Genomic DNA, 19,756 nt, shown 5'->3' with positions numbered 1-19,756 from the left:
TGCAATACGCACCTGACCCAGGCTGACCCGCCGCTCTCACCAGGCTTCATCTGCTCCGTAAATAAGGAAACCAACGAACTCCGCCGCGATGGCTTAGTCTGCCTCTGGCATCGAAGTCTGCACCTGTGTCGATGCGTAGAAAGCAATGTCTTGCATACTTACCAGCTGGAATTGGTACATTGAAATATGTGTCCTGGAGTAATACATATACAGGTTATTTAACATAATTGTGGCTATTATTCAGTTTAGCATTTTGATTTCTCGTAGACATAATGTTCACCTCCATGGATAGTTTAGATCAAGGGTTAGAATTGTGCTAACTGACAAAGGAAATCGAAAAAAAATATGACAACCATTCCACTCTGTGAAGATCCAAGGGCAGCGAAAGCTGACGACAGTCAAAGCTCTAAAATGAAAGGCAAGGTGCTTTCGCTGTATTCCAGCTTCACAAAGTGGAATGGTTGTCATTTGGTCTTTCAACGTTGCCGGAAGGTTCTTCGTCGGTGATCATTCCGCGCCGGCGTCGTTTTATTCTCTTTGCTGTTCCTTCTAGCGCTCCTCGGGAGCATGTTGCTCTTCGGGTGTACGAACTATACGTGTCCACCCCATCAATTACGCAGCTGTTTTTAGCGCCGATGCCTCTTATGCTTCTATATTCGGATAACCAGTGTGCACGATGAACACATATTACAACCTGAATTAGATTACATAATGGGCTGGTGCGATAAGAGTTTTATGGACTGAAACAATAATAAATGCAAATTGATGCATATTTCTCGCACGAAAGAATGCCGCCCAGTTTATAAACCTAAAGGTAGTACCACTGAACAAGTTTCGCGCTATCGTTATATCAGAATTAATATAACGTCTGATCTAACATGGAAAACTCACGTCACCGTTATAATTAATAACACAAATCGAATGCCAGGATACTTGCGTAGAAATTTCAGCAAGTCTCCAACAGCACTACGATTGCTTCTTGCTTCTTTATAAAACGCTTGTGCGACCCAAATTAGAGTATGCCGCTCCCGTTTGGGCTCCTGACAATGAAAACATTTGCGAGGCATGCAACAGTAATCAGATGTTCGCACATATTATATCTGTCTGCAAGCGTACTGGAACATTTGAATAATCGTCCACTATCAGAACTCAAAGCTTTGGGTCAGTGCTCCCAAAGAACATCCGCGCTGAAGGGCTTACTTGCGTTATTAAAGTTCCTGCGGTCAACGGGGCTTCACGATATACCGTTAACATCGCCGAACCCTACCGCTCTATAGTGTACGCGGTTTGTTCCTGCTCGTCGCTCTTTCTCCTTATCTACCTCTTCCACTCTAATTGTGTTTTGATCCCCCTTAACCCATACCCTCGTGCAGGGTAGCCAACCGAAACTACCTCTGGTTAACCTCCCTGCCTTTCTATGCATCCTTTACTCTCTCTCTCTCTCTCTCTAATGCACTTGAACTGATTCCGAATAACGCCACAAGTTTTATACTGGCCAATTATTTTGAACGTCCAGTATAGCAACAGTAAAAGCCACTTTAGCGTTATGACTACGCACTATCGCTACACACATTGTTTTTCGCTTATCTTATTTCAGAAAATCTACCATCATCAACATCTACACTCCTATCTCATCCCTCCACCTACGTACCTTTCATCGCGGGTTGACCCTATTACTAAAGTAGGGAGTGCACCCTCTCCCACAAATACATTTCTATAGTCTTTCATACCTAAATCCTCACGTGGCTGCAACCACCTTCCTGCCAATCTTGTTTCCATTATGGATCATTCTTCGTTCGGGCCATCCTTATTTGCATTTTTTCATTGTAACGAACTGTGCCATATTGCGGGTCATTTTGTTTGTATCAAGTTGCTTGTTATTTTTGTTTAGTAGTTATATTTATGTATTTTACCTTAATAGTTCTTGTATTACCGTTTTGTTGTGTAACTTAATTTGAATAACTTACAGTTCCTTTGTAACCACTCACTTCTACAATACATTTGCGTTTCAGGGTATTTGAAATAAATAAATAAATAAAAGAATAAACATTGACGTCACGCTATTTTTCACGACGAGAGTTCTAATCTGCACCACATTTTGATATCTGCGCCGCAGCACTGCACCCGTACATCATCACGCACAAAGCAAACAATGAAACTCATTGTGCAGGGGTTTGTTACAAATCGCTAAATCCACATATGTTGCCGGAGGCTGAAGGAACTACAGAAGTTTATTCATATACAGCTTTCTCTGTAAAAGCAAATCGGTGAATTTAAACAAAAGTGGTAATATACGTACCTGCAGGCTCCTCCGAGCTTTTCCATGTCATATATCTACATTTCCATGCGACCGGCTTTCTACACTTGACGCATATACACTTTTTTCCACATTGACAATCCTCATAACAGCGGTTACGCGTAGCACGCTAATGTAGGAAAAAGAAAATAGCAAAGAGCGCCAACTTCCAACTGCTCTTTATTTGCAGAGGAGCATGATTTATATGCGAACCAAGGTCATAAAACACAGAAAGAACAGGTAATATCGTGGGCTAGTGCATTGTTGATAAGTCAGATAATCGATCACAATCAGATCACAGAGTTGCGCGTTTCGTCGACGACTTCGTTCGCCGGTATTCGGATCAAGAGGTAACAGTGGCTCTTTTTCGCAAGTTCGCTTTTTACCAGCCTTTACTGTTGATGAAATGCAGTTCCGAAGGCACTTCAGGCTGTCTCGATGTATTGCCACCAAACTGGTCGCAGGCTTCGCTGTTTCTCCGACATTTCCTACACACAAACAAGGCGAACGAGAGAAACAGACTTCCATTCAGTGTGACTTCCATTAGAGTGCAGAAGGCTTAAAAGAAACACGAATCTTCTCAACACAACGCGGGCACGAGTTCAAACCGAAAAGGCTGACAATGACGTGAGAACGTAAGGAATGCTGGACGCATTCGGAACCGGATCTGTGCTAGCACCCCCTGCCATTTGCTGTAGAGGAGGGCCTGTGTTTCAATTGCAGATTTCATTCTCTTACTCACTACAGTAGAGAAGTGCTCCGGCGCAGACTTCATCGGCCACTTAGAATCTACCATTGGAATTCAGCATTAACTTATAGCTGTTCCTATGGTGTGACAGATCTCTGTAATTTCTTTAACAATGCGATCATATCTTCGTATGTGGTATACCAGTCAAGAAAGCAAAATATCCGACAAGCAGTTTATTCTGCCATAACAATGATTATACATCATTGAAACCAGAAAATCTCGTCGTTCATGGTTGTGTGGTTTCTGTCTGGTCCAAGTGTCAAGAGAAAGACGATTTCTGGAACGAGAACAAAAAATACATATTAGTGCTGCGAAATTGCGGACTAGATCGATACCAGATAGAATTGTTTGCTACAGGCAATACACCGTAACTTACACTTCTTCTTGCGGAGGAGGGTGGAGTAGCTGAGGGGAGAGCCAAGGCCGTAGCCGTAGTTCAGGCCATAGCCGAGGAGACCGTGGCCGTAACCATAGCTGCCGGCACCGTAGCCTAGGGAGCCAACACCGTAGCCGTAGTAGGCTGGGGCAGCATGAGCAACACCGTAGGTAGCAACGGCTGGGGCAGCATGGGCAACGTGGGAAACGCCGTAGGTGGCGACGGCTGGGGCAGCGTGGGCAACGTGGGAAACGCCGTAGGTGGCGACGGCTGGGGCAGCGTGGGCAACGTGGGCAACACCGTAGGTAGCGACGGCTGGGGCAGCGTGGGCAACGGTGGCAACAGCTGGGGCAGCGTGGACAGCAGTCACGGCTGGGGCAGCGGCGTAGCTGGCAACCAGTGGAGCGGATTGGACAACCTTGGTGACAGCTGGAGCAGCGTAGGTGGCGACACGAGTGACGGCTGGGGCGGCGGCGTAGGTCTGGACAACTGGAGCGGACTGAACCACCCTGGTGACAGCTGGGGCGGCGTAGGACTGGACAACTGGAGCGGACTGGACCACCCTGGTGACAGCTGGGGCAGCAGCGTAGGTGACAGCTGGAGCGGACTGGACAACCCTGGTGACAGCTGGGGCGGCAGCGTAGGTGACAGCTGGGGCGGCGTGGACCGCAGTCACAGCTGGAGCGGCGTGGACAGCGGTCACAGCTGGAGCAGCGTGGTAGGTGGAGACCGTGCGGGTAACAGCTGGAGCAGCGACGGCGTAGCTGGCGGCGGGGGCGTATCCGTATCCGAAGCCGGCACCATAGCCGGTAAGGCCGGAGTAGCCAACACCGTGCGACAGGCCGTAATGGGATAGGCCAAGGCCACCGTATCCAAGACCGGAATAGCCGAGGCTGCCGTAGCCAAGGCCATAGCCGAGGTTGCTAGCGAGGGTGTAGCCACCGGCAACGTGACCAAGGTGACCAGCGAAGGCGCTGGTGGCCAAGGCGAGGACGATGCAGGCACGCAGCTGCAAAGGTAAAGGAGATTTTAAATAAATTTTTGGGTACACCGTAGTTTGGGACTTCAGATTAATTTTGACCACCAGGAGATCAATATTGTGCCCCAAATGTGAGGGACAAGGGTGGTATTGCTTTCCGCCCCCAACGAAATGCATCCGCCGGAGCCGTGGGTTTAATCCTTCTTCCTCGATCCTGCGTAGCAGCGCAACACCATAGCCGCTGAGCCACCGCGGCGGGGAAATAAAGGACATGCCGCCTCTAGAAGCAATATTGATGCAAATTTCATCGGTGAGCATGGGTTTCTAATTTACTTCTTCCATGAACAAGAAATATTTGTTACTTCAAGTTCTTTGTGCAGATTCACTGCAAGTTATGTAAAGAAGGCTGTCAGATCTTCTCTTTACAGGTAGCTCAGGCGCGAGCTACTGAATAGCGAAACGACTTCTGCTGGGCCTCGAGCCTAAACGTCGTTTAGGTAATATTTTCGCTTTCACCAAAAATAAATTGCTGAAGATAATTGTGTGCTTCTGGATTACCGCCCAATTAATAACAGTGGATATAGTTTGATTGTTGAAATAACACCATCTTTACTAAACCGATGCATTTGTGGTAACCCTACCTCTAAGCAAGCGGTGCTTTTTAAAGCAATGCATTGAGAAATGTCGGCGTAACATCGGCTCGTGAGAGTGAAGAGGTCACCGGTGGCTTACCATTGTGGTGTTCCTAATCCGTCGGAGGAGCAGAAGCTTCTAATTCGACTCGCTGCCGAGCCTGCTTTTATACCTGGTAGTTGGCTTCGAGAACAAGTTATGAACTGGCTTCGACTGAAGGCGAGGGAGACACAACGCCCATTTTGAGATCATCAATACTCTCTCCACCGTCGCCTAAGTGAACCAGCTTGCGCCACAAGTAATCCTAAGGAGCTTCCATATTTTATACCTGCCTAGTTCTTACTTTTCTTTAGGTAGTGATCGCCCAATTTACATATTCTTTTTTTACTGCACATTTTTACCACTGGGTTCCGGCATGAAATAGTATATGATGGAGTAAAACCGGTATGCGATCTACGAGTGCTCAATTACTTATTCAGTTTGCCGACGAACTCGCACGTGTGAACACGAAGATCACCTTTGTTCGGCCTTCGGAAATTGTGTGATTTGCATTCAAATACTTGCGAAAGTGAATGCTCTGTTCGTGTGAGTAGGCGCTAGAATAGCCACGCGGAGCTATCTAGTGCACTGTACTACAGCAAATGGATGAGAAACTCTGAACTGAATCATACGGTGAGGTGTAGCCTCTGAGTTCGGCGTGTCATAGGGCCCGAAATTGCAAATACTGGCGCCTATGTGAGCACCCAGACTCAAAGGTGAAATGTACGACGGTGACGTCCAAAATGCGCAGCGTTGAGGGCACCACCCAGCTCCTTCGCACTGCAAGGCACTGAAGGACTGCGGCCACTGTTAAGGGGATCAAAGGCTATTTTTACTGCCTAAAACAATGCTTTTTCTGAGCGCAGTGACGTTATTTTTGCTGCAAAGTAGTTCTGAAATAGTGTACCTTAACGTGAAATGGGGTAATAATCGTCTAACTTTCTCTCAGCCTTTAAATAGTGCCGAAGCAGACGACGCGTGCACCTGGCGGTGAGGGGTAGTGATGCGGATACGGCGAATGTCCTAGAACAGCTCATGACTGTTGATCTCTCAGTTGCTCCAAGGCGCCCAGGCGCGAAATACCAATAAATATTGTAGGGGTGGGTGGCCCGCTCGAAATTTGCAATTTTATGGGTGTAGTTGCAAGAATGCGGACGCGATCCGTGGCCGTCGGATTCTCGAACACGTATTGCAGCACGAACGACGGCGTGCCATTACAGAACACTGCGCAAAGGAAGGCCGAAAACATCTTTCCTGTCCCAGCATTCAGGGCGCAGGCTTTCAACGCCCCCCGGAAGGCAGGTGAGAGTCGGACCAACCAACGCGTACAAAGCATGTAAACTGCACTTGACGAAGCTGCGCAGGCTACCTTTCCCGAGAAGGGTCACTTACCCGTGCAACATCTGCATAGAAGACTACAAGTACTATGAGCAACAATGACAGACCGAAAGCAAAGGTAAGTTGTAATCAGTGACGGTATTATCGAGGGATAATTTCCTGTGGACCATCATTTTAGCGACATGTCGTAATTCTCTTCACGGGACGCTTTGTAGTACAGAGGAGCGAGGCTTTCTGACAAAGCGCTAGACATGGTGTCAACAGTAATCGCATGCTGCATTTGTCACAATGGAGACCGCCAAACGGCGGCTGTGGCGTTGATGTGGCGGAGAACGTGGGATTTCAGAGTATGATACGGCCAAAACACAATGGCCGGAACATTACCACAGAACACCTATAGATACTAAGAGTATGCAGACTGTACCTTCCACTGTGAAACGGAAATAAGAGTAGCGGTGGCATTGTTAACTAAAGCATACGACCAAGAGATGGTGCTAGCAAAATTCAAACTAATATAAACACTGTTACATAGTAAAGGGGAGGAGGAAATCAGTGAGCAACGGTAGCGGCTGGTGGGTCTCACCGGGCTGCTCGCTCGCTTGTTTTGGGCGCTTTGTTACCGCTTTCGGACGATATTCGTTAGTACGGTACTGTAACATGACTACATATGTCTTTATTATATTGCCAGGTGACCGAGAGGCCTCAATGGGCAAAAAAAAGCACGTCAAGCAAGTAAGCTTACATCGTTTATTGCCATAGTGATAGAACCAGTACACGCCACAATTTTCGTACAGGTCGGATGGAGTTGATGCTGTCAGTTATGGAGTTTACAACAAACAAAAACACAGATAGCCATCTAATAATTGACATTGAAAGCTTAAATTGAGTTTACTCATTCTGTTCGCCCAAAACAATGAAAACCAAGTTTCCGAGAACGATATTTATGCTAGGCTGCCTTCGTACTTGTAATGTGTACAGTGCTGCTTGACGTGTTTCATAGTATTTTGTCTGTATTCAGTGATTTCAACCATATTAAAAAAATAAGCATAAAGAGCGCTCGGCAAATATCTACTTTCCGCAACATAAGCTCGAGCTGGAATGTCCTATCGTTTCCATAACGCATTGGCCAGAGGCAGGCAGTATAGGGGCAAAAAAATATTAGTCTTAATTTTACATCACACATTGTCTGCTCTTGATATTTCCGCTGCACATTTAATGTTAAGGTGTGGCAGCAAAGGCTTCGACACAAGTGCAGTACACGTAGGACAGCGAGGAACGTTATGGAGACAACAGTGCATAAAATGACCTTTGCAAATATTGTGTGACTAAACATGGACGCTAAACATGAAAGGCAATTTGATTCTGAGGGAACCTTGGAAAATGCAATTTATGGTTTCATGTTGAACAAATAAACATCTGGGTTTCTGTATTCCAACAAGTCAGAGATTCTAAGGAGATGAACGTTTCAATTGAATACCAGATGTGGGCAAGGGACGCCTCAGGCTGGAGCGAAAGTTTCAACAAGCGAACATATTTGTGAGGACCTTGACGAAGACAGGTTGCCGCTGAGAGGCTTCTCTTGCTCGTCCACTCTTGATTGGCTGAATATTAGGCCAAACTTACTCCTTGTATATTTCCAAACGCTTTTGAGAACACACTGCTCAGGTTTGCCATCTGCTGTTTGATGAGAACAAAAATTTGTTTTTAGTGATTTGTCATGTTTGAGAAGTGTGGAATCGGCCGGCTATGTGCATTTCCCTTTTCTAGCTATCTGTTCCGATGCAGGGCTAGTGTAGCTATTGACTTCATGCAAACTGTGCGTGATCCTTTCGTAGTTAACAAATTTAAATGATGCGCTTATCCAGTACTAATTCTAATCCTTGACCTTACCATCTACACAACGTTCTGTTACATTTCATGATATCATATAGATAGATATCTGATAAACGAGAAGAAAAGGAAGTTAACCGAGTGGCCCGATTTTTATTAGTCATATCATAAGAAACCAACAAACACTGACACCAAGGACAACATAGGGGAAATTACTTGAGCTTAATAAATGAAATAAAGAAACGATAAATGTAATGGAAAATTAAAGTGGATGAAAAAACAACTTGCCACAGGTGGGGAACGATACGCAGCCAAGGTCTGTGAGGGGTGGCGCTGGCTAACACGCCCTGGTTTCTGCTAGGAAACCTAAATACTCAAGAAAGTGGAGGGGGAAACGGCGCCACGGTAGCTCAATTGGTAGAGCATCGCACGCGAAATGCGAAGGTTGTGGGATCGTTCCCCACCTGCGGCAAGTTGTTTTTTCATCCACTTTCATTTTTCATTAATTTATCGTTTCTTTATTTCATTTATTAGGCACAAGTAATTTCTCCTATGTTGTCGTTGGTGGCAGTGTTTGTTGGCTTCTAATTATATAAAATATAGATACCTGGTTGTATAATTCACAAATAACTGAAATTAGACCATTAATATAGAATAGCTGAATAACAATGTTAATCAGATGTTTGGGTACTTGAGGCGCAACTTTTCCAAAGCACCGTCCACTTCAAAACCACAGCTCTACAAGACTAATACGCTCGAAACCTGAATATGCATCTGGAATATGGGATCTTAGTAGCATTAACCCAATTACTTCACTCTACTCGTATCATTCTATCTCAATTAGAACTGTACCACGAGTACCTAAACGAAAAGTAACCTAGCACTTATTTCACTTGCTAACCGCCGCAAAGTCGCTAGTATTTTGCTATTTCATAAAAGTTTCCATGACACCACACTTCACGACGACTTCATACTGCGACCTCAGTACATTTTAAACCGCGTTGATCATCAAAGTAAGGTAGGGATTTATTCATGTTACATGAATTCTTCCTTTCAATTTTTCATCCTTCGTACATCTCAAGAATGATACCACCTTCCCTGAAGTATGGCATCCATCACCAATAGCAAGCTTTTTGAGATAGCATTAGCTAATATTGTACACACAGAAAAAATTGTTATATTACCAGAACAGATTGCACTTGTATGTGTGTTTGCTTTACTGTACTAACTTGTAACAATTCCCCGTTTTATAGTCATATGGTCCCGAGGGCACCTTAAATAAAAGAACAATAAACGGAAGAGTGACTGCCAGGGTTTCAGTCCTCATGAAGTATAATTTGTTCGAATTACATTGAGCGTTCTGCAAGTTTTGAGATTATTTCTATTTTCACGTAATAAATTAAAATTGTGAGGGAGCAGGTGATACTTTGTGTTAATGACCACCAAACTGATTTGCAAAAAGCAGCTGACATAGTCTGTGAATTATTAAATAGGAGCTTGCTACATTGTTTCTCTTTGGTTCGCCATGGCTATAACGACTTGAAAAGAAACACGTTGGCACTCAACATGTCGCTTCTCCGGTTGTCATAAAACGCCCTTAAATGCAAGTAAGCTTTTATGTAAAATTTTATAATTGTCGCTCTGTACGGCACGATACTGTACACTGCTGTTTTCCTGATGCTCAAACCCCTCTATCTGGTGTACTTGCAAACATTTCATGGTGAGTCACATAGTTCAAGACGACCTGTTGTCATTATGATGACCGCTGAGCTTCTTATGGCTTGGCGTGGGCAGCTTTCCGACCAATAATATCTCTTCTGTCCGTCTTTCTGAAAAGAGAAAAGATGAAACCATGAGAAACATGCAAGCACAAGATGACGAAACAAAAGATAGTCAAATAAATGAACATAATACCTTGATCATAAACATACCTTGTGAGGATTCCGGCCCAGTGGTGACACGTTCACTGTTACCTTGTACGTCGAGCAATAATAAGAGTCCAAAGGGGCGAACAGAAATGAGCAGCGTCTTGCAGGCTGTAGTAGAACGAAAAAAGAGCCTCAAATACTGTGGCGGGAATGCGGGTGAGTTTATGATTCTGTATGACTAAGAAGAGTACACAACACACACACACACACACACGCACGCACGCACGCACGCACACACACAAACACACACACACACACACACACACACACACACACACACACACACACACACACACACACACACACACACACACACACACACACACACACACACACACACACACACACACACACACACACACACACACACACACACACACACACGCACGCACGCACGCACGCACGCACGCACACGCACGAACACACACACACACACACAAACAAACAAACAAACAAACAAACACACAAACAAACAAACACGCACACACACACACACACTGTTTAAGTGCGCATTTTTTTCAATGGTATCGTTGTATGTGCCGTGCTTACTGATGCCTTGATTAGAAATAAATTTTTGTCAGCTACTATAGGTAATAAACGCAGTAATTTCGTTATGTACCAAATGCAATTATTCCGACTATCACCGCAAGCACATTTGCACTAATTTGCATTGAATTTATCGCGGCGTATAATTCATGTAGAGGCAGCCAAAACTATTTATAATTTATGCTGTGCTCCGTGTTTGTAATTGTAGCAACGTGGCAAAATAACAAAAGCTTTGTTTGAATCCCCTTTGAAGAGCAATCAATCACTTTAGAATTACTATTGTCCACTTTAGAGAAATGACTACCGAAATCTGCTTTATCCGCCTAGCACGCAATGAAATTCAAAGTTGAAAATGCGAAGCTGTGCTTTCTTATCGATGCACGCTATGCAACTATGTTTTACATAATATATGTACATTTATAGATCAAATATTTAGCCGCGTTAAGCGCCCCATAGCAGAAAAAATACGAATTAATATACGCGACAAAATTACAACAGCTTTCCTTGCGCGCTTCATGCTGGAACGCGCCGCTTCTGATTTTTCGCCGTCTGTGGCGATCGCTGGAACTTGAGAGTGTGCGGGGCTTTTCTCACCCGAACTTTAAGCAGCAGAGCAACCGAACGGCGCACTAGAAATTTATGAAGCGAGATAAGCTCGCGCGAGAGAGTGAGAATGAAGTTTGTCTTCACTCGGGGCACTCTCGAAGCGAGCGCGCGGCGCGAGTTAGCAGCGGCGCATAGCGGCCTCACAGCTGCTCGCGCGCCCGGAGCCGTGGTCTTTCCACTTTTGCTCACGGCTGTACATATATACGCACAGGTATACAAACACACGCACGAACGAACGTATAGGAGGTAGGACCCCCTCGATCCCCAGAAATAAAATCCTTACTTCGAATGGTACAAACGGACTCGTATCCTTCACGAGGCGTACTAAGTCACTACAACTGAGAAATCCGGGCAAATTGCCCAGACCGCCCAGAACTTTATTGCTTACTCTCGCACATGCTATGGTAATTTACCGCGTTAACAAAGAGCCCTCTCTCCAGTGAGCTCGAATGGGAAGATGCCCTGAAAATGCCGGACCGTCCAGAGGGCCCAGGAAATGGCGGAGCGTCACTACGTTCCCGTCTCGACTTGGGCGTCGCCTACGATTTCGGCCCGAGGAGCTCGTTGCCTGGGATCTTCAACGGCTTAAAACTCCTCAGGACCTCAATTAAGTTCTTGGCGGACTGACTGAATAGGCCCGTGGCTCTAACAGCTCTAAAGTTCACATGCAAACGCGCTGTACTTTGCAAGAAAAATTGGTGCAATGTTTTCTAGCATACGTATGAAGTTTTCTCACCGAGGCGGGAAGGCAAGAAATGTTTTGAAGAGTGTTTAAAGAAATCTTCACACAGGTGATGGGGTAATTGTGTGAGTGCATTTTGGCTGCCGAAACCTGCCGAATAATGATCGTTGCCAAGAAAACTATCGTGCCAGCAGTTATGTCAGGGATCGTTAACAGGGCCTTATTTATCACTAACCGTTGTTCCCAGCAGCTACGCGTTTCCGGTATGTTCGACACTGGCACGCATATTTAAACGCATTTCAAATGTTCCCGTGCGCACATCTTAAGCGATCCTTATATTTACGATTCATTAACACCGCAGACCTATCAGCTGCTTTGCAGAAGCAAACATATAAGTGGCAAAAGATTAAAGATGGAAGAGCGTCTAGACTGAATTTATTTTTTAGAAGGAAATGAGTGACAAAAGGCTGCATGCTGGCAGAAGGGCAAGAGTGCTGTTTCGTGAAGCCTTGGCGGGAAGAATTAAAAGCAACTCGAAGGCCAAAAGCTACTAAGAGTTACAACTAGCTATTTTTATGGCACTGATCAAGTCAAGATGGCAAACTTGCGAGGTAGTATTCACACATTGTAGACTTTAGTATCACACATTTTGCTTGATTTTTTCGTATTACTCGTGCCAACTTGCTATAAGACAGCGCTTATTAAACATTCGGGCATAATTTTACATTGCTCACGTCCACTAAGGCCGATCGAACAGACAAGATATTGCGGGCGGTAAATGCTAAAGCTATCACACCTCTCTTGTAAGCGGGAGTGCGCGAGGTTTTCGCTTACTGCAAAACAATGAATACTACCGCATCAATCAACGTTACATGAAAAATCAAAACGCCGACAAAAAATTTAAGGAAAAGACAGGATGGAAAAACCAGGGTGGAGCGGGAAAATTGCATACGCCAGTATTTACTACGTGTTGAACACACTGCTCTAGAGCCGAATAGTCAGAACAATCGTCCAAGCAAGACAGCCAATTGGGCGAGTTCGTAAGTTAACATTCTTGGCGTATACGTCCGTGCGACACAGAGCAAATTCGACACAGACGGTGGGGTGACTGGGACGGCGCTTGTCCGACGATGGTTGACTGACTCAATGACATAAGTGACTGGACACCGGCCCTCGATGAGGAGATTTTGCCCGTCATACTCGGCAGCAAAGTTGGGAATGGAGCCAGGGAAGTGGAAATGTAGTGTGAGCCAGACGACGGATCCTACGCTAAACTCTGTATGGGCTGGTCGTAGTCGCGGCGAGCTCTCTGGAGGACGGTCTGAAGTGGCAAAGGGCTGTCGGAAGTGAGCGACCGGGCCAGCCGCCGACACGTTTCTGTACACTCTGTGTCGTCGGAAATTGGAATGGATTCCGTGGCGTCCGTATGGTAGGGTAAAATTGCGTAAAGCGTGGATGAGGGTTCAGGGTTTGATAAATGAAAGAACGGTGAAAAGCCTGTAGTCCACTTTGTCAAGCTGTTATATGCACAAGTAACAAAAAGGAGACGATGTGTAAATTAGAATGATCAGAATAAACGTGCATCACGATCATGTCTCCAACCGGGCGGCTGAAATGTTCCCGGAGACCATTAGTATGAGGGCATTAGGCAGTAGATGTTCGATTAATAATACGGTGTGAGCGGGCGAGCTCATGTATGACGTTGGACAAAAACATACGGCCTCGATCGCTTAGCAGTTGCCGTGGTGCAAGCTGAAGGAGAGCGAAATGACCCAATATGAAAGAAGCGAGATCACAAGCACCAGCCGCCAGGTGTAAAGCTGTTTCTGCGTATCGCGTCAGATCATCAATTGCGACAATTATCCAGCGATTTCCACCAACACCGCGCGGATCCAGTCCGTAAAAATCTAAGCCAGTGCGTTCAAGATGGTGGGCAGGACATGCTTAAGGGCTGAATGGATTTACGGTGAAACGTCTTCCGCTGTTGAAGTGCGGGACAGGACCGATTATGCTTACGGACAAAGTGTACACCAATTAAAGAACGGTGAAAAGCCTGTAGTCAGTAGTAGGGTTGGCGGAGCCGATGTGCGTTTTCAGCCCGCCAGCGTGGACATGTTGCAGGTCAGCATGGAAGTATGCACACATATAGGGTCGCAAGTCAAATTAATGCATATGTCATCGAATAATCATTAGCACCTAGAGCAAGATGTCCTAATTGTCTTGCTTGTATATCCGTTAAATTTAAGGGATCCACGGACGACTCAGTGGAATAACAAAGCTTTTCTCTTACTTACATAATTATCTTGGATGATTTCTGCATGGTTTTTTAAAGGGGTTCTATAGCAGCATTTATTTGAACAGAGGCGCTAAACCAGTGAGGAACTGCATGCTACTGAATGGAAAATTGTTTTATACGCTTTGGTTCAAATACATTTAAAAAGAAACGCAAGTACTCCTCTTCTTAAAGCTGAAACGAAAAATTCGTATATTGCGTGATCTGAGGCACTAATGCACTTTGAGTTAAGGCCTCTTCGGACATCATTTTTTATGGTATATGTCGCGAACGATTCTTGGAGGAAAGATGATAGCCGGAAATCCCTAAATATTTGAAATTTTATTTGTTACCTAAATCTTGACTCTAGAACTCATAACCACCGACTTTCGATGGTAATCAGCGTCAGAAGTGAAGTTTGGATATCAGGGTGGTGCGATGAAAGCGCAGTGACCCGTGAACATGCGCACCTGCATTGGAAACCGGAATTTCGCCTCTGTGGACAACAGCTCCAAGTTGGTGCATGATCAGCCCTCAAAGCAGTATTAGAAAAAAAAAGAATAACCTTCTAAAGACGAAGTGTAGGAGGGGAAGAAAAAAATCTTTGTTATGTTCATTACGTCGTTCAGTCCATTATTGCCATTAACTGCAGTGTGCTCAACGGCATGCAGCACAATAAACATGAATACAAGGAGACGAGTTTCCGGCCCACGATATCACGCATGCGACAAAATTATAATGAAAACATAATATACATAATAAAACAATCTTCTGCACGCACAACACAAGACTATGAACACTCACGTGACTGTTTTTACGATAGCTGCCATTTGTTCCTATGTTTCGTAGGCGTTCAGCTTTCCGCTTCTCCCAGCTGCAGCACCTTGAAAACGGAGAAATTGAGACGTGGTAGAAGAAATCAGCTTGCGCACTTGGACGCGAAGAAAGCGTATCGTGCTGGAGCAGCACGTGCCACACAACACGGTGCCTCGCATACGAAGCTGATTCAGGCTGACCCGCCCTTGTCACCGGGGTCCGTCCGCTGCGTAAATAAGGAAGCCAACGAAATCCGCCGAGATGGCTTGGCTTGCCTTACACGTGGCCTCCGAGATGCACCAGCGTTGATGCGCAGAAAGTGTGCCTTGCATGCTTACTAGATTAAATTGGAAGATTGAAATACGTGCCTTAAATTAATACCTAAAAAGGGTATTCAACGTAATTCTGTTAATTATTCAATTAAGCATTTTTATTTCTCCTAGAAGTAATGGTTGCCTCATTGAGCAATTTAGATCAAGCGTTGGGATTGTGCTAACAGACAAAGGAAATGAAAAGATTGATGCAGCTAAAGAAAACGGTATAATACACACCAGCAGGCTCTTCCGAGCTTTCTTATGCGATATATCTGCCTTTAGCACCTGACTGGCTTTCAACACTTCACACATATACCCTCTTTTTCACTTCGCAACTCCTCAAAACGGCGGTATTGCGGAAAGCGTGAATGTAGTAAAAAGGACAGAAAAGTGCAAAAAGGGCTAACTTCCAACGAATCTTTATTTGCAGACGAGCATGATTTATATGCGCCGCAAACAAATAAGACACAGAAAGTAAAGGCGATATCCAAAGTCAATACATCGTTGATAAGTCATATAATCGATCACAAACAGACCTGAAAGTTGCACGTTTTGCCGACGAATTTGTTCGCCAGTATTTGAATGAGGATGTAACAACGGCTCCTTTTCGCAAGTTCGCCTTTTAACAGCCTTTACTGCTAACCAAATGCAGTTGTGAAAGCACTTCAGGCTGTCTCGATGAGTAGCTACCACGCTCATCGCCGGCTTCGCTGTTTCTATGACGTTTCCAACATACAATCACGGCGGTCGAGAGAAGCACTCTTACATTCGACTTAAGTTCGATTAGAGCTCAGGAGGCTAAAAAGAAACAGGAACATTCTAACAGCAAGCTGGCGCGAGTTCAAGCCTAAAAGGCTGACAACGACGAGAGAGCGTGAGGAATTATGGGGCGCTTTAAGACGCGGATGTGCACTAGCGCCCCCTGCCAATCGCTGTGGCGTGAGTGCCTTTCTTTCATTCACAGATTTTCTATTACTCGCCGCAGTACAAGAGTGTTCCGCCGCAGAGTTCGTCGGTAACTTTGAAACTGGCATGGGAATTCAGTATTAACGTAAGCTTGTTCCTACGCTGTGGTGGATCTCGGTAATTTCTTTAATGATACGACCATGTCTTCGTATATGGTACACCATTCAACAAAGAAAAATGTCATAGAAATATCAGACAAACACTTTATTCTGCCATAACAATGATTATACATCATTGAAACCAAAAAATCTGGTTGTCCATGACTGTGTGGTTTCTTTGCGGTCCAAGTCTCTAGAGAAAGAGGATTTCTGGAACGAGAACAAAAAAATACAGGTTAGCGCTGCGCACACCTAGAACAGACCGATGCCAGATAAAATTGTTCGACAGAGAGACAATAGAGCGGAACTTACACTTCTTCTTGCGGAGGAGGGTGGAGTAGCTGAGAGGAGAGCCAAGGCCGTAGCCGTAGTTCAGGCCGTAGCCGAGGAGACCGTGGCCGTAACCGTAGCTGCCGGCACCGTAGCCGAGGGAGCCAACACCGTAGCCGTAGTAGGCTGGGACAGCGTGAGCAGCGCCGTAGGTAGCAACGGCTGGAGCAGCGTGGGCAACGTGGGAAACGCCATAGGTGGCGACGGCTGGGGCAGCGTGGGCAACGTGGGCAACCCCGTAGGTAGCGACGGCTGGGGCAGCGTGGGAAACGGTGGCAACAGCTGGGGCAGCGTGGACAGCGGTCACGGCTGGGGCAGCGGCGTAGCTGGCAACCACTGGAGTGGACTGGACAACCTTGGTGACAGCTGGAGCAGCGTAGGTGGCGACACGAGTGACGGCTGGGGCGGCGGCGTAGGTCTGGACAACTGGAGCGGACTGAACCACCCTGGTGACAGCTGGGGCGGCGTAGGACTGGACAACTGGAGCGGACTGGACCACCCTGGTGACAGCTGGGGCAGCAGCATAGGTGACAGCTGGAGCGGACTGGACAACTCTGGTGACAGCTGGGGCGGCAGCGTAGGTAACAGCTGGAGCAGACTGGACCACCCTGGTGACAGCTGGGGCAGCAGCGTAGGTGACAGCTGGGGCGGCGTGGACAGCGGTCACAGCTGGAGCAGCGTGCACAGCGGTCACAGCTGGAGCAGCGTGGTAGGTGGAGACCGTGCGGGTAACTGCTGGAGCAGCGACGGCGTAGCTGGCGGCGGGGGCGTATCCGTATCCGTAGCCAGCACCGTAGCCAGTCAGGCCGGAGTAGCCAACTCCGTGGGACAGGCCATAATGGGAGAGACCAAGGCCACCGTATCCAAGACCGGAATAGCCGAGGCTGCCGTAGCCAAGGCCGTAGCCGAGGTTGCTGGCGAGGGTGTAGCCGCCGGCCACATGACCGAGGTGACCAGCGAAGGCGCTGGTGGCCAAGGCGAGGACGATGCAGGCACGCAGCTGCAAAAGTAAAGGAGATTTTAAATAATTTTTTGGGTTTTACAAGCCTGAACCACGAGTTCATTATGAGCCATGCCGTAGTCGGGGACTTCGGAATAATTTTCACCACAAGGAGTTCATCATTCTCCCCCCAATGCAAGGGACACGGGTGTTGTTGCTTTCCGGCAGCCTCGAAATGCATCCGCCGCGGCCGGGGTTTTATCTCGCCACCTCGTGCTTAGCAGCGTAACACCACAGCCACTAAGCCGCCGCGGCAGGTAATGAAACGACATGACGCCTCAGAAGTATTCTTGATGCAAATTTAGTCGGTGAGCATGCGTTTCTGATTTAAGTGTTGCTTTAACAGGGATTATTTGTTGCTTCAAGTTCTTCGGGCGGATTCACTGAAAGTTACAATAGCGAATACCGTCACATCTTCTCTTTACAGGTAGCTCAGGCACGCGCTACTGACCAGCGAAACGGCTTCTGCGGGGCATAGAGCCTAAGTATCGTGTAGGTAAATAATACTTTGTCTTTCTGCAAAAATAAGTTGCTGAAGATAATTGTGTGCTTCTGAATATCCGTCCTATTATTAGGAGCGGCTCTATTTCATTGTTTAAAGAAGCGCATCTTCAGTAAACCTTTGAATTTATGGTAACCCTACCTCTAAGCAAGCGGTGCTGTGTAAAGCAACGCGTTCAGAAATGGCGTAACATCGCCTCGTGAGAGTGAAGAGGTCACCGGTGGCTTACCATTGTGGTGTTCCTAATGTGTCGGAGGAGCAGAAGCTTCTAATTTTGCTCGCTGCCGAGCCTGCTTTTATACTTGGCAGTTGGCTTCGAAAACAAGTTATAAACTGGCTTTAACTGAAGGCGAGGGAGACACAACGCCCATATTGAGATCCTTAGTACTCTCTCCATCGCCGCTTATGGGAGCCAGCTTGTGCAACAAGTAATGCTAAGGAGGTTCCATATTTTATACCTGCCTATTTCTTACTTTTCTTTAGGTAGTGAGCGCCCACTTTACATATTTTTACTGCACTTTTTACCACTGTATTCCGCCGTGCAATAGTATGTGATGGAGTAAAACCGGTATGCGAGCTGCGAGTGCTCAATTACTTATTCAGTTGGCCGATCAACTGGCACGTGCGAACGCGAAGATCACCTTTGTTCGACCCTCAGAAACTGTGTGATTTGCATTGAAATAAGTGCGAAAGTACATATTCTTTCGTGTCACTAAGCGCGAGAATAGCTGCGCGCAGCTATCTATTGCAGTGTACTACAGAAAATGTATGAGACACTCTGAACTGAACCATATGCTGAAGTATAGCGTCAGAGTTCGGCGCGTCATAAGCTCCAAAATTGGAAGTAGTGGCGCCTATGCCAACGCGCAGACTCAACGGTGAAATGTATGCCACGGTGACGTTCAATAGGCGCAGCGCTGCGGGCCCCACCCGGCTCCGCCGTAGCCTTCGCACTGCAAGGCATTCCAGACGGACTGCAGTCACTGCGAAGGGAATCAAAGGCTATCTTTGACTGCGCTGTACTTTTGCTGAGCGCATTGAAGTTAAATTCCCTGCAAAGCATTTCCGAAATATTGTATTTTATCGTGAAGTGGCATTTTTCGACTTCGATAAGAAGCGTTTGAGGTCACCTGGGCTAAAGTTGACTTGGTCTAAATTTTTTATAAGTGCTTAGCGTATACTACTAATCTCGGCAAACTCGCAGGGCTGGTAGTTGTTTATCATTCCATTAGCAGCCTTTAAATAGTGCCTAAGCAGAATGCGCGTGCACCTGGCCGGCCATGAGCGGTAGTGATGCGCAAATGGCGATTGTCCTAGAACAGCGCATGACTGTTGATCTCTCAGTTGTTCCAACGCGCCCAGGCACAAAATACCAATAAAAGTGTAGAGACTCGTGGCTTGCTCAAAATTTGCAAGTTAATGGGTGTATCCCTTGTATGCATTGCGTACTCACTGCA

General features: G+C 46.3%; 1 protein-coding gene across 1 annotated transcript; it reads right to left on the bottom strand.

Annotated features, from left to right (window-relative positions):
* Window positions 1-3,205: 3,205 nt before the first annotated feature.
* On the bottom strand, window positions 3,206-18,559 carry LOC142574653 (uncharacterized). The gene is made up of 6 exons (XM_075683691.1): window positions 18,529-18,559; window positions 16,780-17,797; window positions 6,464-6,474; window positions 5,132-5,167; window positions 3,421-4,429; window positions 3,206-3,321 (listed from the first exon to the last, which is right to left on the bottom strand). Coding segments are annotated over exons 1-6 (2,079 nt in total). The 5' UTR covers window positions 18,532-18,559; the 3' UTR covers window positions 3,206-3,319.
* Between the last annotated feature and the right edge of the window lie 1,197 nt (window positions 18,560-19,756).

The sequence above is a fragment of the Dermacentor variabilis genome, chromosome 3 (genome assembly GCF_050947875.1).
Source record: "Dermacentor variabilis isolate Ectoservices chromosome 3, ASM5094787v1, whole genome shotgun sequence".
Classification (NCBI taxonomy): domain Eukaryota; kingdom Metazoa; phylum Arthropoda; class Arachnida; order Ixodida; family Ixodidae; genus Dermacentor; species Dermacentor variabilis.
The sequence above is the reverse complement of the archived record's forward strand: the minus strand, read 5'-3'. Positions and strand labels throughout refer to the sequence as shown.